This window comes from Salvelinus namaycush, chromosome 1 (assembly GCF_016432855.1).
Source record: "Salvelinus namaycush isolate Seneca chromosome 1, SaNama_1.0, whole genome shotgun sequence".
NCBI lineage: Eukaryota > Metazoa > Chordata > Actinopteri > Salmoniformes > Salmonidae > Salvelinus > Salvelinus namaycush.
Window position 1 is genome coordinate 76,494,893 of NC_052307.1, and position 17,852 is coordinate 76,512,744.

At 40.6% G+C, this 17,852-nt stretch overlaps 1 protein-coding gene across 2 annotated transcripts in view; it reads left to right on the forward strand.

Moving 5' to 3' along the window:
• Positions 1–17,852, forward strand: part of plekha7b (pleckstrin homology domain containing, family A member 7b) — a 168,755-nt gene that overhangs the window by 104,015 nt on the left and 46,888 nt on the right. For both annotated transcript variants that reach the window (XM_038995443.1, XM_038995448.1), the window contains 4 exons: positions 125–245; positions 13,712–13,822; positions 14,650–14,722; positions 15,427–15,527. In XM_038995443.1, the coding sequence (XP_038851371.1) occupies positions 125–245; positions 13,712–13,822; positions 14,650–14,722; positions 15,427–15,527 (406 nt within the window). The remainder of the gene's footprint in view (positions 1–124; positions 246–13,711; positions 13,823–14,649; positions 14,723–15,426; positions 15,528–17,852) is intronic.

Genomic DNA, 17,852 nt, shown 5'->3' on the forward strand with positions numbered 1-17,852 from the left:
CTTAAGTTAACCCTGGCTCCCTTTAATGCAGATCCACTACAGAGGAATGGTGGTGGTGGTGAGATACTAGCATGACCACTCATGTCTATGTCATTGATTTCCTTCTGTGCTGCCTCCCCTGCAGGACAGAGTCCCGGGGCATGTCCAAGCCACCGCCACCGGCCAGTCAGAGGCCCCCCAGCATGGTCAGCCAGACTTCCAAGGCTGTGACCTCATCAACAGTGGATGTCACCTCAGGGTCAAAGGTGAGAAAATGCCTCTCTTTTATGAGCATGTGTTGTTTTCTCAGTGTGTTTCATTTATTTGGATCTATCCCACACCAGTGTTGCAGTGTAAAGCGTTTGAATTGATATTGTGTCTAAGGGTACTGGGAGAATGTTAATGCTCATGCTGGAGAATTGGTATCATCTCCTCCAGAACACTCTCTCATTTTGATTAATGGCTGTAGACTGTAATAGGTTAGTGATTTTCTTCAAGCCCAGTGAAACTCAATTAAACCTCCACAGTGGTTGGCCATGGATTCACTATGTGCATACTGTGCATTTAAAAGGCTTAACACAAAGGGTTTAGTAAAGGAACAGTATTAGAAGATGAAACGGCCGCTATTGGATGTTTTGAAGGCACAGGTGGGGAAGTGACACTCCATAGAATGGCCTTGTCCCCTTCTTATAAGGATCATACTTCCACAGAGGGCAGATGAGGGCAGTGAGGCTGTCTTCCAGACCCTGTGGTCTCCTTTGCTCTGCCACTGACATGGCTGTGGTCTATCTTCAGGACATTGGCAGTCCAGTACTCACATGAGACCCAGCTGCCCATCTGTAAAGTGATTTAGTGGCTCTTCCTTGACCCTTCCCAGGCCACATACACCTGACTGCCAGCCTCCCCTCCCTTCTTCCCCCGTGGCCCAGCTCTGCCAGGCTGAGAGGGGTGGCCATGCTCGTTGGCATGACAGGGCTATCTGCCAACTCACTATCGCCTCTCCAGTCTGACTGACGGGTGTTGACATTAGTGAGTGTTGAGGCAGCACACGCCTGCCTGCCTGGCTAGCTGTAAAATGACCTCCTGGCTGTCTCAGTAATGCTTCAGGCCTGTGAGTGAGAGACAGCATTGTGTCAGCATCATATGAGCTGTCTCAAACCAATCAATCCCCAGTCAACCTATCAACACAATCATAGTAACACAACACTCTTCAGCTACACACAGCTCCCAAACACATGCACTGACTTGACTGGGACTCTAAGCACTGCAGTAGGCGTATAAGTATTCCTATAGAACAGTGCCTCTACGGTTGTGAAAGTAGCTCTCCTAAGATTGTTGTACCTGTGTTAGAAGCAGCACCTCATCAGACCTCATGTCAACGTGTTGTCTGCTATCAGAGGTGCCAGTCATTTCAAGCAGAGTGGCAGACAGGGCATTATCGATGACCACTTGCTCATTCTCAATGGTAAGTAGAGTATAGATTTGCTTTAAAATTCACTATCTATGTATACATTAAGGGGAACGTTGAGTTTCCAATCACAGTACAGTGAATATGTGACTACACAATGCTTTCTAATATCTGCTAAACTTAAATAAGGCTGTTCTCTTGACGGTTCTCCTGACAAACGCTGTGTAGATTTCCTAATGCTCTGCATGCTTGGCTGGCCGTACAGTAGTTTCAGTAATTAGTGCATGTTTTTGCCAGCTGTGGAGGAGGAAATGGCATATAATGATCCCCTGCAATGGAAACCTAACTCAACTGTTGCTAGGGTGCAATCTGATTTGGCTCAGTTGAACATTCATCTGAAATCATCTGTGAGATTCAGAGGGAGAAAACCAGTGGGCCTTGAAAGAATGATACTGTGCCTCATCAAATCTTAATGTATGACTATAATACTGTATTCCCATTTGGGTGAAGTGTGCTTGCTTGTCAAATGTGTGCTTGCTGAAATTAGAAGGTTAAAGCTAAATCAAATGAGAAAAAGAGAAAGAAACACGAAGGAGAAAGTTAATAACTGAAATAACTAACTTCAAACATTTGTGGGCCCCAGTCTCAAAATCAAAATGTTGTTCTTAATCTAATCATCAAACATGCAGTAACACCTAATGATCTCTGTAAACATGGGACTGAATGGTCATGCAGTAACACCTAATGATCTCTGTAAACATGGGACTGAATGGTCATACAGTAACACCTAATGATCTCTATAAACATGGGACTGAATGGTCATACAGTAACACCTAATGATCTCTGTAAACATGGGACTGAATGGTCATACAGTAACACCTAATGATCTCTGTAAACATGGGACTGAATGGTCATACAGTAACACCTAATGATCTCTATAAACATGGGACTGAATGGTCATACAGTAACACCTAATGATCTCTGTAAACATGGGACTGAATGGTCATACAGTAACACCTAATGATCTCTAAAAACATGGGACTGAATGGTCATGCAGTAACACCTAATGATCTCTATAAACATGGGACTGAATGGTCATGCAGTAATACCTAATGATCTCTATAAACATGGGACTGAATGGTCATACAGTAATACATAATGATCTCTGTAAACATGGGACTGAATGGTCATGCAGTAACACCTAATGATCTCTATAAACATGGGACTGAATGGTCATACAGTAATACCTAATGATCTCTAAAAACATGGGACTGAATGGTCATGCAGTAACACCTAATGATCTCTATAAACATGGGACTGAATGGTCATGCAGTAACACCTACTGATCTCTGTAAACATGGGACTGAATGGTCATACAGTAACACCTAATGATCTCTAAAAACATGGGACTGAATGGTCATGCAGTAACACCTAATGATCTCTGTAAACATGGGACTGAATGGTCATACAGTAATACCTAATGATCTCTGTAAACATGGGACTGAATGGTCATACAGTAACACCTAATGATCTCTGTAAACATGGGACTGAATGGTCATACAGTAACACCTAATCATCTCTATAAACATGGGACTGAATGGTCATACAGTAACACCTAATGATCTCTATAAACATGGGACTGAATGGTCATACAGTAACACCTAATGATCTCTATAAGCATGGGCCTGAATGGTCATACAGTAACACCTAATGATCTCTATAAACATGGGACTGAATGGTCATACAGTAACACCTAATGATCTCTGTAAACATGGGACTGAATGGTCATACAGTAACACCTAATGATCTCTATAAACATGGGACTGAATGGTCATACAGTAACACCTAATGATCTCTATAAACATGAGACTGAATGGTCATACAGTAACACCTAATGATCTCTAAAAACATGGGACTGAATGGTCATACAGTAACACCTAATGATCTCTATAAACATGGGACTGAATGGTCATACAGTAACACCTAATGATCTCTGTAAACATGGGACTGAATGGTCATACAGTAACACCTAATGATCTCTGTAAACATGGGACTGAATGGTCATACAGTAACACCCAATGATCTCTAAAAACATGGGACTGAATGGTCATACAGTAACACCTAATGATCTCTAAAAACATGGGACTGAATGGTCATACAGTAACACCTAATGATCTCTGTAAACATGGGACTGAATGGTCATACAGTAATACCTAATGATCTCTGTAAACATGGGACTGAATGGTCATACAGTAACACCTAATGATCTCTGTAAACATGGGACTGAATGGTCATACAGTAATACCTAAAGATCTCTGTAAACATGGGACTGAATGGTCATACAGTAACACCTAATGATCTCTGTAAACATGGGACTGAATGGTCATACAGTAATACCTAATGATCTCTGTAAACATGGGACTGAATGGTCATACAGTAACACCTAATGATCTCTGTAAACATGGGACTGAATGGTCATACAGTAATACCTAATGATCTCTGTAAACATGGGACTGAATGGTCATACAGTAACACCTAATGATCTCTGTAAACATGGGACTGAATGGTCATACAGTAACACCTAATGATCTCTGTAAACATGGGACTGAATGGTCATACAGTAACACCTAATGATCTCTGTAAACATGGGACTGAATGGTCATACAGTAACACCTAATGATCTCTGTAAACATGGGACTGAATGGTCATACAGTAACACCTAATGATCTCTAGTAAACATGGGACTGAATGGGTCATACAGTAATACCTAATGATCTCTGTAAACATGGGACTGAATGGTCATACAGTAACACCTAATGATCTCTGTAAACATGGGACTGAATGGTCATACAGTAATACACTAATGATCTCTGTAAACATGGGACTGAATGGTCATACAGTAACACCTAATCGATCTCTATAAACATGGGACTGAATGGTCATACAGTAACACCTAATGATCTCTATAACATGGGACTGAATGGTCATACAGTAACACCTAATGATCTCTATAAAGCATGGGACCTGAATGGTCATGCAGTAACACCTAATGATCTCTATAAACATGGGACTGAATGGTCATGCAGTAACACCTAATGATCTCTGTAAACATGGACTGAATGGTCATACAGTAACACCTAATGATCTCTAAAAACATGGGACTGAATGGTCATAGCAGTAACACCTAATGATCTCTGTAAACATGGGACTGAATGGTCATACAGTAATACCTAATGATCTCTGTAAACATGGGACTGAATGGTCATACAGTAACACCTAATGATCTCTGTAAACATGGGACTGAATGGTCATACAGTAACACCTAATCATCTCTATAAACATGGGACTGAATGGTCATACAGTAACACCTAATGATCTCTATAAACATGGGACTGAATGGTCATACAGTAACACCTAATGATCTCTATAAGCATGGGCCTGAATGGTCATACAGTAACACCTAATGATCTCTGTAAACATGGGACTGAATGGTCATACAGTAACACCTAATGATCTCTGTAAACATGGGACTGAATGGTCATACAGTAACACCTAATGATCTCTATAAACATGGGACTGAATGGTCATACAGTAACACCTAATGATCTCTATAAACATGAGACTGAATGGTCATACAGTAACACCTAATGATCTCTATAAACATGGGACTGAATGGTCATACAGTAACACCTAATGATCTCTGTAAACATGGGACTGAATGGTCATACAGTAACACCTAATGATCTCTGTAAACATGGGACTGAATGGTCATACAGTAACACCTAATGATCTCTGTAAACATGGGACTGAATGGTCATACAGTAACACCCTAATGATCTCTAAAACATGGGACTGAATGGTCATACAGTAACACCTAATGATCTCTAAAACATGGGACTGAATGGTCATACAGTAACACCTAATGATCTCTGTAAACATGGGACTGAATGGTCATACAGTAATACCTAATGATCTCTGTAAACATGGGACTGAATGGTCATACAGTAACACCTAATGATCTCTGTAAACATGGGACTGAATGGTCATACAGTAATACCTAAATGATCTCTGTAAACATGGGACTGAATGGTCATACAGTAACACCTAATGATCTCTGTAACATGGGACTGAATGGTCATACAGTAATACCTAATGATCTCTGTAAACATGGGACTGAATGGTCATACAGTAACACCTAATGATCTCTGTAAACATGGGACTGAATGGTCATACAGTAATACCTAATGATCTCTGTAAACATGGGACTGAATGGTCATACAGTAACACCTAATGATCTCTGTAAACATGGGACTGAATGGTCATACAGTAACACCTAATGATCTCTGTAAACATGGGACTGAATGGTCATACAGTAACACCTAATGATCTCTGTAAACATGGGACTGAATGGTCATACAGTAACACCTAATGATCTCTGTAAACATGGACTGAATGGTCATACAGTAATACCTAATGATCTCTGTAAACATGGGACTGAATGGTCATACAGTAACACCTAATGATCTCTGTAAACATGGGACTGAATGGTCATACAGTAATACCTAATGATCTCTGTAAACATGGGACTGAATGGTCATACAGTAACACCTAATCATCTCTATAAACATGGGACTGAATGGTCATACAGTAACACCTAATGATCTCTATAAACATGGGACTGAATGTTCATACAGTAACACCTAATGACTCTCTATAAGCATGGCCTGAATGGGTCATACAAGTAACACCTAATGATCTCTATAAACATGGGACTGAATGGTCATACAGTAACACCTAATGATCTCTGTAAACATGCGGACTGAATGGTCATACCGTAACACCTAATGATCTCTATAAACATGGGACTGATGTCATACAGTACACCTAATGATCTCTATAAACATGGGACTGAATGGTCATACAGTAACACCTAATGATCTCTATAAACATGTGACTGAATGTTCATACAGTAACACCTAATGATCTCTATAAACAATGGGACTGAATTGGTCATACAGTAATACCTAATGATCTCTGTAAACATGGGACTGAATGGTCATACAGTAACACCTAATGATCTCTGTAAACATGGGACTGAATGGTCATACAGTAACACCTAATGATCTCAATAAACATGGGACTGAATGGTCATACAGTAACACCTTATGATCTCTATAAACATGGGACTGAATGGTCATACAGTAACACTAATGATCTCTATAAACATGGGACTGAATGGTCATACAGTAACACCTAATGATCTCTATAAACACGGGACTGAATGGTCATACAGTAACACCTAATGATCTCTGTAAACATGGGACTGAATGGTCATACAGTAACACCTAATGATCTCAATAAACATGGGACTGAATGGTCATACAGTAACATCTTATGATCTCTATAAACATGGGACTGAATGGTCATACAGTAACACCTAATGATCTCTATAAACATGGGACTGAATGGTCATACAGTAACACCTAATGATCTCTATAAACATGAGACTGAATGGTCATACAGTAACACCTAATGATCTCTAAAAACATGGGACTGAATGGTCATACAGTAACACCTAATGATCTCTGTAAACATGGGACTGAATGGTCATACAGTAACACCTAATGATCTCTGTAAATGGGACTGAATGGTCATACAGTAACACCTAATGATCTCTGTAAACATGGGACTGAATGGTCATACAGTAACTACCCAATGATCATGGCTAAAACATGGGACTGAATGGTCATACAGTAACAACCTAATGATCGCTGCTAAAACATGGGACTGAATGGTCATACAGTAACACCTAATGATCTCTGTAATACATGGGACTGAATGGTCATACAGTAAATACCTAATGATCTCTGTAAACATGGGACTGGAATGGTCATACAGTAACACCTAATGATCTCTGTAAATGGGACTGAATGGCATACAGAAACCTAATGATCTAGTAAACAGGGACTGAATGGTATACAGTAAATAACAGGGGACAGTAACACCTAATGATCTCTATAAACATGGGACTGAATGGTCATACAGTAACACCTAATGATCTCTATAAACATGGGACTGAATGTCATACAGTAACACCTAATGATCTCTGTAAACATGGGACTGAATGGTCCATACAGTAACACCTAATGATCTGTGAAACATGGGACTGAATGGTCATACAGTAACACCTAATGATCTCTATAAACATGGGACTGAATGGTCATACAGTAACACCTCATGATCTCTATAAACATGGGACTGAATGGTCATACAGTAACACCTAATGATCTCTGATAACATGGGACTGAATGGTCATACAGTAACACCTAATGATCTCTGATAAACATGGGACTGAATGGTCATACAGTAACACCTAATGATCTCTGTAAACATGGGACTGAATGGTCATACAGTAACACCTAATGATCTCTGTAAACATGGGACTGAATGGTCATACAGTAACACCTAATGATCTCTGTAAACATGGGACTGAATGGTCATACAGTAACACCTAATGATCTCTGTAAACATGGGACTGAATGGTCATACAGTAACACCTAATGATCTCTGTAAACATGGGACTGAATGGTCATACAGTAATACCTAAGATCTCTGTAAACATGGACTGAATGGTCATACAGTAACACACTAATGATCTCTGTAAACATGGGACTGAATGGTCATACAGTAACTACCTAATGATCTCTGTAAACATGGGACTGAATGGTCATACAGTAACACCTAATGATCTCTGTAAACATGGGACTGAATGGTCATACAGTATACACTAATGATCTCTGTAAACATGGGACTGAATGGTCATACAGTAATACCTAATGATCTCTGTAAACATGGGACTGAATGGTCATACAGTAACACCTAATGATCTCTGTAAAACATGGGACTGAATGGTCATACAGTAACACCTAATGATCTCTGTAAACATGGGACTGAATGGTCATACAGTAATACCTAATGATCTCTGTAAACATGGACTGAATGGTCATACAGTAACACCTAATGATCTCTGTAAACATACAGTAACACCTAATGATCTCTGTAAACATGGGACTGAATGGTCATACAGTAATACCTAATGATCTCTGTAAACATGGGACTGAATGGTCATACAGTAACACCTAATGATCTCTGTAAACATGGGACTGAATGGTCATACAGTAACACCTAATGATCTCTGTAAACATGGGACTGAATGGTCATACAGTAACACCTAATGATCTCTGTAAACATGGGACTGAATGGTCATACAGTAACACCTAATGATCTCTGTAAACATGGGACTGAATGGTCATACAGTAACACCTAACGATCTCTGTAAACATGGGACTGAATGGTCATACAGTAATACCTAATGATCTCTGTAAACATGGGACTGAATGGTCATACAGTAACACCTAATGATCTCTGTAAACATGGGACTGAATGGTCATACAGTAATACCTAATGATCTCTGTAAACATGGGACTGAATGGTCATACAGTAACACCTAATGATCTCTGTAAACATGGGACTGAATGGTCATACAGTAATACCTAATGATCTCTGTAAACATGGGACTGAATGGTCATACAGTAATACCTAATGATCTCTGTAAACATGGGACTGAATGGTCATACAGTAACACCTAATGATATCTGTAAACATGGGACTGAATGGTCATACAGTAACACCTAATGATCTCTGTAAACATGGGACTGAATGGTCATACAGTAATACCTAATGATCTCTGTAAACATGGGACTGAATGGTCATACAGTAACACCTAATGATCTCTGTAAACATGGGACTGAATGGTCATACAGTAATACCTAATGATCTCTGTAAACATGGGACTGAATGGTCATACAGTAACACCTAATGATCTCTGTAAACATGGGACTGAATGGTCATACAGTAATACCTAATGATCTCTGTAAACATGGGACTGAATGGTCATACAGTAACACCTAATGATCTCTGTAAACATGGGATTGAATGGTCATACAGTAACACCTAATGATCTCTGTAAACATGGGACTGAATGGTCATACAGTAACACCTAATGATCTCTGTAAACATGGGACTGAATGGTCATACAGTAACACCTAATGATCTCTGTAAACATGGGACTGAATGGTCATACAGTAACACCTAACGATCTCTGTAAACATGGGACTGAATGGTCATACAGTAACACCTAACGATCTCTGTAAACATGGGACTGAATGGTCATACAGTAATACCTAACGATCTCTGTAAACATGGGACTGAATGGTCATACAGTAACACCTAATGATCTCTGTAAACATGGGACTGAATGGTCATACAGTAACACCTAATGATCTCTATAAACATGGGACTGAATGGTCATACAGTAACACCTAATGATCTCTATAAACATGGGACTGAATGGTCATACAGTAACACCTAATGATCTCTATAAACATGGGACTGAATGGTCATACAGTAACACCTAATGATCTCTGTAAACATGGGACTGAATGGTCATACAGTAACACCTAATGATCTCTGTAAACATGGGACTGAATGGTCATACAGTAACACCTAATGATCTCTATAAACATGGGACTGAATGGTCATACAGTAACACCTCATGATCTCTATAAACATGGGACTGAATGGTCATACAGTAACACCTACTGATATCTGTAAACATGGGACTGAATGGTCATACAGTAACACCTAATGATCTCTATAAACATGGGACTGAATGTTCATACAGTAACACCTAATGATCTCTATAAACATGGGACTGAATGGTCATACAGTAACACCTAATGATCTCAATAAACATGGGACTGAATGGTCATACAGTAACACCTTATGATCTCTATAAACATGGGACTGAATGGTCATACAGTAACACCTAATGATCTCTATAAACATGGGACTGAATGGTCATACAGTAACACCTAATGATCTCTATAAACATGGGACTGAATGGTCATACAGTAACACCTACTGATCTCTATAAACATGGGACTGAATGGTCATACAGTAACACCTAATGATCTCTGTAAACATGGGACTGAATGGTCATACAGTAACACCTAATGATCTCTATAAACATGGGACTGAATGGTCATACAGTAACACCTAATGATCTCTATAAACATGTGACTGAATGGTCATACAGTAACACCTAATGATCTCTATAAACATGGGACTGAATGGGCATACAGTAACACCTAATGATCTCTATAAACATGGGACTGAATGGTCATACAGTAACACCTAATGATCTCTATAAACATGGGACTGAATGGTCATACAGTAACACCTAATGATCTCTATAAACATGGGACTGAATGGTCATACAGTAACACCTAATGATCTCTGTAAACATGGGACTGAATGGTCATACAGTAACACCTAATGATCTCTGTAAACATGGGACTGAATGGTCATACAGTAACACCTAATGATCTCTGTAAACATGGGACTGAATGGTCATACAGTAACACCTAATGATCTCTGTAAACATGGGACTGAATGGTCATACAGTAACACCTAATGATCTCTGTAAACATGGGACTGAATGGTCATACAGTAACACCTAATCATCTCTATAAACATGGGACTGAATGGTCATACAGTAACACCTAATGATCTCTATAAACATGGGACTGAATCTTCATACAGTAACACCTAATGATCTCTATAAGCATGGGCCTGAATGGTCATACAGTAACACCTAATGATCTCTATAAACATGGGACTGAATGGTCATACAGTAACACCTAATGATCTCTGTAAACATGGGACTGAATGGTCATACAGTAACACCTAATGATCTCTATAAACATGGGACTGAATGGTCATACAGTAACACCTAATGATCTCTATAAACATGGGACTGAATGGGCATACAGTAACACCTAATGATCTCTGTAAACATGGGACTGAATGGTCATACAGTAACACCTAACTATCTCAATAAACATGGGACTGAATGGTCATACAGTAACACCTTATGATCTCTATAAACATGGGACTGAATGGTCATACAGTAACACCTAATGATCTCTATAAACATGGGACTGAATGGTCATACAGTAACACCTAATGATCTCTATAAACATGAGACTGAATGGTCATACAGTAACACCTAATGATCTCTAAAAACATGGGACTGAATGGTCATACAGTAACGCCTAATGATCTCTATAAACATGGGACTAAATGGTCATACAGTAACACCTAATGATCTCTATAAACATGGGACTGAATGGTCATACAGTAACACCTACTGATCTCTATAAACATGGGACTGAATGGTCATACAGTAACACCTAATGATCTCTGTAAACATGGGACTGAATGGTCATACAGTAACACCTAATGATCTCTATAAACATGGGACTGAGTGGTCATACAGTAACACCTAATGATCTCTATAAACATGTGACTGAATGGTCATACAGTAACACCTAATGATCTCTATAAACATGGGACTGAATGGGCATACAGTAACACCTAATGATCTCTATAAACATGGGACTGAATGGTCATACAGTAACACCTAATGATCTCTATAAACATGGGACTGAATGGTCATACAGTAACACCTAATGATCTCTATAAACATGGGACTGAATGGTCATACAGTAACACCTAATGATCTCTGTAAACATGGGACTGAATGGTCATACAGTAACACCTAATGATCTCTGTAAACATGGGACTGAATGGTCATACAGTAACACCTAATGATCTCTATAAACATGGGACTGAATGGTCATACAGTAACACCTAATGATCTCTATAAACATGGGACTGAATGTTCATACAGTAACACCTAATGATCTCTATAAACATGGGACTGAATGGTCATACAGTAACACCTAATGATCTCTATAAACATGGGACTGAATGGGCATACAGTAACACCTAATGATCTCTGTAAACATGGGACTGAATGGTCATACAGTAACACCTAATGATCTCAATAAACATGGGACTGAATGGTCATACAGTAACACCTTATGATCTCTATAAACATGGGACTGAATGGTCATACAGTAACACCTAATGATCTCTATAAACATGGGACTGAATGGTCATACAGTAACACCTAATGATCTCTATAAACATGAGACTGAATGGTCATACAGTAACACCTAATGATCTCTAAAAACATGGGACTGAATGGTCATACAGTAACGCCTAATGATCTCTATAAACATGGGACTAAATGGTCATACAGTAACACCTAATGATCTCTATAAACATGGGACTGAATGGTCATACAGTAACACCTACTGATCTCTATAAACATGGGACTGAATGGTCATACAGTAACACCTAATGATCTCTATAAACATGTGACTGAATGGTCATACAGTAACACCTAATGATCTCTATAAACATGGGACTGAATGGGCATACAGTAACACCTAATGATCTCTATAAACATGGGACTGAATGGTCATACAGTAACACCTAATGATCTCTATAAACATGGGACTGAATGGTCATACAGTAACACCTAATGATCTCTATAAACATGGGACTGAATGGTCATACAGTAACACCTAATGATCTCTGTAAACATGGGACTGAATGGTCATACAGTAATACCTAATGATCTCTATAAACATGGGACTGAATGGTCATACAGTAACACCTAATGATCTCTATAAACATGGGACTGAATGGTCATACAGTAACACCTACTGATCTCTGTAAACATGGGACTGAATGGTCATACAGTAATACCTAATGATCTCTGTAAACATGGGACTCATTGGTCATACAGTAACACCTACTGATCTCTGTAAACATGGGACTCAATGGTCATACAGTAACACCTAATGATCTCTATAAACGTGGGACTGAATGGTCATACAGTAACACCTACTGATCTCTGTAAACATGGGACTGAATGGTCATACAGTAACACCTAATGATCTCTATAAACATGGGACTGAATGGTCATACAGTAATACCTAATGATCTCTGTAAACATGGGACTCATTGGTCATACAGTAACACCTACTGATCTCTGTAAACATGGGACTCAATGGTCATACAGTAACACCTAATGATCTCTATAAACGTGGGACTGAATGGTCATACAGTAACACCTAATGATCTCTATAAACGTGGGACTCAATGGTCATATTGTTTTGATACATGCTCCTGTTTAACCAGCTCCTGTTCCTACTGGTTGTGTCTGTAATACCACATTTCTTTCACACAGCTCCTTACCACTGAGCCCCCTGGGCAGCTAATAGCAGATGTTGTTTGTAAACCAGTATATAAAGGAAACCCCGTTCATAACCAACGTGTTTGTTTTTCCAGCCGCAGGGCTCTAGGAGTAGTGGCAAGGTACACAGCTTCGGCAAGAGGGACCAAGCCATCAAGAGGAACCCCAATATCCCTGTGGTGGTCAGGGGATGGCTCTACAAACAGGTGAGCCCTCCACATCACCCCACCTCAGTCACTGTAGCTACTGTATGGTTCAGAGGAATCTCCATAGTTATGGCTAAGAGTATAACTCAATGACTGTAGCTATAGCTAAGGGCATGGTGTTGGGGTCTTATGGTAAACTGTCCTCCACTCTAACGGGAACACACATACATCTCACGTCGATATTACATCTCTGTCATATTATGTCATGTCATTTACAGTGGCCTTCCACTTAATGCATAATCCAGGCTAAGTAATGATGAGAGTCCAGGTCTATGAGAATGTACTACAGTATTAATGACTGTGACCTTGTGGACTCTGGCTGAGTAAACAGGGAACGACAGTCATCATTTCTCATTATGAATCCCTTCTATGGATCTCTATTTACCGAGAGGACGGAGGGACGGAGGGAGCATGAGAGAGATGTCTCTTTAGGGGTGAGGTATAAGAGGACCACACCCAGGGTGATTGTCTCCTGTTGACTCATGCCCCCTGGCGCGGCTGGCACGGGGGTGTAACACCCCTGAGGCAGGCCAGAGGGGGTGAGATTTATGACCCTGACATGGTAACACGTCATCGACTCATAAGGAGTTAGTTAGACCTACTGGAGCTCCTATCTTGGCAGGACATGAACCCTGTTCTGTTCAGGGGGAACACAATTACTGGCTGTACTAATGAAATTTATGAATTTTCTTGTGCTTTCCCTCTCCCTGTAAATGGGTACTTTAGTGTATATTCCCCAGCTATGGTTTTTAATTAGAATGTGCATTAGAATGTGATGTTGTATTGCTGAGAGGGCTTTACATTCCATGTTGTGTTTCCCCCTCCAGGACAGCTCTGGAATGAGACTGTGGAAGAGGAAGTGGTTTGTGTTGTCCGACTACTGCTTGTTTTATTACAAAGGTGAGTCACACAGGCACACAGGCACACAGGCACACAGTCACACAGGCACACAGGCACACAGGCACACAGGCACACAGGCACACAGGCACACAGGCACACAGGCACACAGGCACACAGGCACACAGGCACACAGTCACACAGGCACACAGGCACACAGGCACACAGGCACACAGGCACACAGGCACAGGGTTTAATTGAGACTAATTAAAATAGTCGCAGGGTGAATTGATTTGGTTATGAAATCCAAGCCAGTCCTCTTAATTCCAAGTCGTCTGTCTCTTAGTGGAGCTAAACCTTTCAATCAGAGAGACATGACTGCAATTAGACAAGGTTCTGTTCTGCCACAGGCTATTCTCTCTCCTCTTCTGTCTCTTTCTATCTCTATTTCCCTCTTTCTTTCACCTCTCCGCCATTCATCACACTGAGCTAGAGATAAGCCTCCAGTCCTGCTGCCTGCCACCACAGCGGCTCCTTGAATCATCCTTGAATTATGTCTCTCCAATTACATTTCCCACAGTCATGAATCACCATGCAGGAACATAATGGTGCATTGATGAAGCAGTTATGTCATGCTATTTATAAACAGGTAGAATCATTAAAGTAGTCAAGGCAGTGGGCCAGCGGTGAGGTGTGTGTGTGGGTTGTGGGTTGTTGTGTATTGTGTGATAATGATCACCTGCTTGTGTGTGTGTGTGTCCCTCTAGACAGCAGAGAGGAGACGGTTTTGGGGAGCATCCCCCTGCCCAGTTATGTAATCGCCCCTGTGGAGCCTGATGACCACATCAGCCGCAAGTATGCCTTCAAGGTAAGACTAGAGGGCAAGGGTGGGAACTAGCTCGTCACCGAATGGAAAATACTGTTACCAGCTACCTCACAGTCCAACCATGCTGCATGAATTGAGAAACAGACTGGATATACAGTTGAAGTCGGAAGTTTACATATGCCTTAGCCAAATACATTTAAACTCAGTTCCTGACATTTAATCCTAGTAAAAATTCCCTGTCTTAGGTCAGTTAGGATCACAACTTTATTTTAAGAATGTGAAATGTCAGAATAATAGTAGAGAGAATTATTTATTTCAGCTTTTATTTCTTTCATCACATTCCCAGTGGGTCAGAAGTTTACATACACTCAATTAGTATTTGGTAGCATTTCCTTTAAATAGTTTAACTTGGTTCAAACGTTTTGGGTAGCCTTCCACAAGCTTCCCACAATAAGTTGGGTGAATTTTGGCCCATTCCTCCTGACAGAGCTGGTGTAACTGAGTCAGGTTTGTAGGCCTCATTGCTCGCACACGCTTTTTCAGTTCTGCCCACAAATTTTCTATAGGATTGAGGTCAGGGCTTTGATGGCCACTCCAATACCTTGACTTTGTTGTCCTTAAGCCATTTTGCCACAACTTTGGAAGTATGCTTGGGGTCATTGTCCATTTGGAAGACGCATTTGCGACCAAGCTTTAACTTCCTGACTGATGTCTTGAGATGTTGCTTCAATATATCCACAAAATTTTCCATCCTCTTGATGCCAATCTATTTTGTGAAGTGCACCAGTCCCTCCTGCAGCAAAGCAACCCAACAACATGATGCTGCCACCCCCGTGCTTCACGGTTGGGATGGTGTTCATCGGCTTGCAAGCCTCCCCCTTTTTCCTCCAAACATAACAATGGTCATTATGGCCAAACAGTTCTATTTTTGTTTCATCAGACCAGAGGACATTTCTCCAAAAAGTACAATCTTTGTTCCCATGTGCAGTTGCAAACCGTAGTTTGGCTTTTTTATGGCGGTTTTGGAGCGGTGGCTTCTTCCTTGCTGAGCGGCCTTTCAGGTTATGTCGATAGAGGACTTGTTTCACTGTGCATATAGATTCTTTTGTACCCATTTCCTCCAGCATCTTCACAAGGTCCTTTGCTGTTGTTATGGGATTGACTTGCACTTTTCGCACCAAAGTACGTTCATCTCTAGGAGACACCTTCCTGAGCGGTATGACGGCTGCGTGGTCCCATTGTGTTTATACTTGCATACTGTTGTTTGTACAGATGAATGTGGTACCTTCAGGTGTTTGGAAATTGCTCCCAAGGATGAACCAGACTTGTGGAGGTCTACAACTTTTTTTCTGAGCTCTTGGCTGATTTCTTCTGATTGTCCCATGATGTCAAGCAAAGAGGCACTGAGTTTGAAGGAAGGCCTTGAAATACATCCAGAGGTACACCTCCAATTTACTCAAATTATGTCATTTAGCCTATCAGAAGCTTCTAAAGCCATGACATCATTTTCTGGAATTTTCCAAGCTGTTTAAAGGCACAGTCAACTTAGTGTTTGTTAACTTCTGACCCTCTGGAATTGTGATACTGTGAATTAGAAGTTGTTGGAAAAATGACTTGTGTCATGCACAAAGTAGATGTCCTAACCGACTTGCCAAAACTATAGTTTGTTAACAAGAAATTTGTGGAGTGGTTGAAAAACAAGTTTTAATGACTCCAACCTAAGTTTATGTAAACTCCCGACTCAACTATATGAAGGAGGTTTACAACTGTTAAGGAAATGCTAACTAACAGGCATTAGATAAAGTTGCTTCACCTTGGTTACAGAGTTAGACAGTCACACAGCCAGGGGCCTGTGTGGGCAAGCCAGACAACGTGGGCAGTGCTCCCTCTGATTAGTGTCAGACTGGTGGGCTGTTATAACACTCCATTCTTACCACATCAGTCTGGATCCTTTCTTTAAAAGCACAAAAATTCATCAAAAAACCTATACAATCTGGACCAAGACCGGCTCTTCCTAATGTCTGCTTTGGCCCTGCCTGGCGTGCTATGTCGCTTTGACCTGTGAGTTTTTAGTGTGGGCCCTTCATGCTAACCAATTTAATTAACAAGAACACTAAGTGGGCAATGTGACTTCATACTTACCTGTACCTCTCATCTGCTATTTCATAACACACATGCACCAAACACTTGAGGCCAGTAGGTCTCAATAATGTACAGTTATTCAGGGAGTATCAGCCCCAGTAGGTATCTTATCCTGGTCTGAGGTACAGTATCTGTCCCTTTAAAGGTCTGTTTGGTAGTGGCGTTACTGTGCTGCTCTGCTCTCTGGCCCCTGTCCTGTCCTGTTAGTCAGTCAGCAGGCCCCTG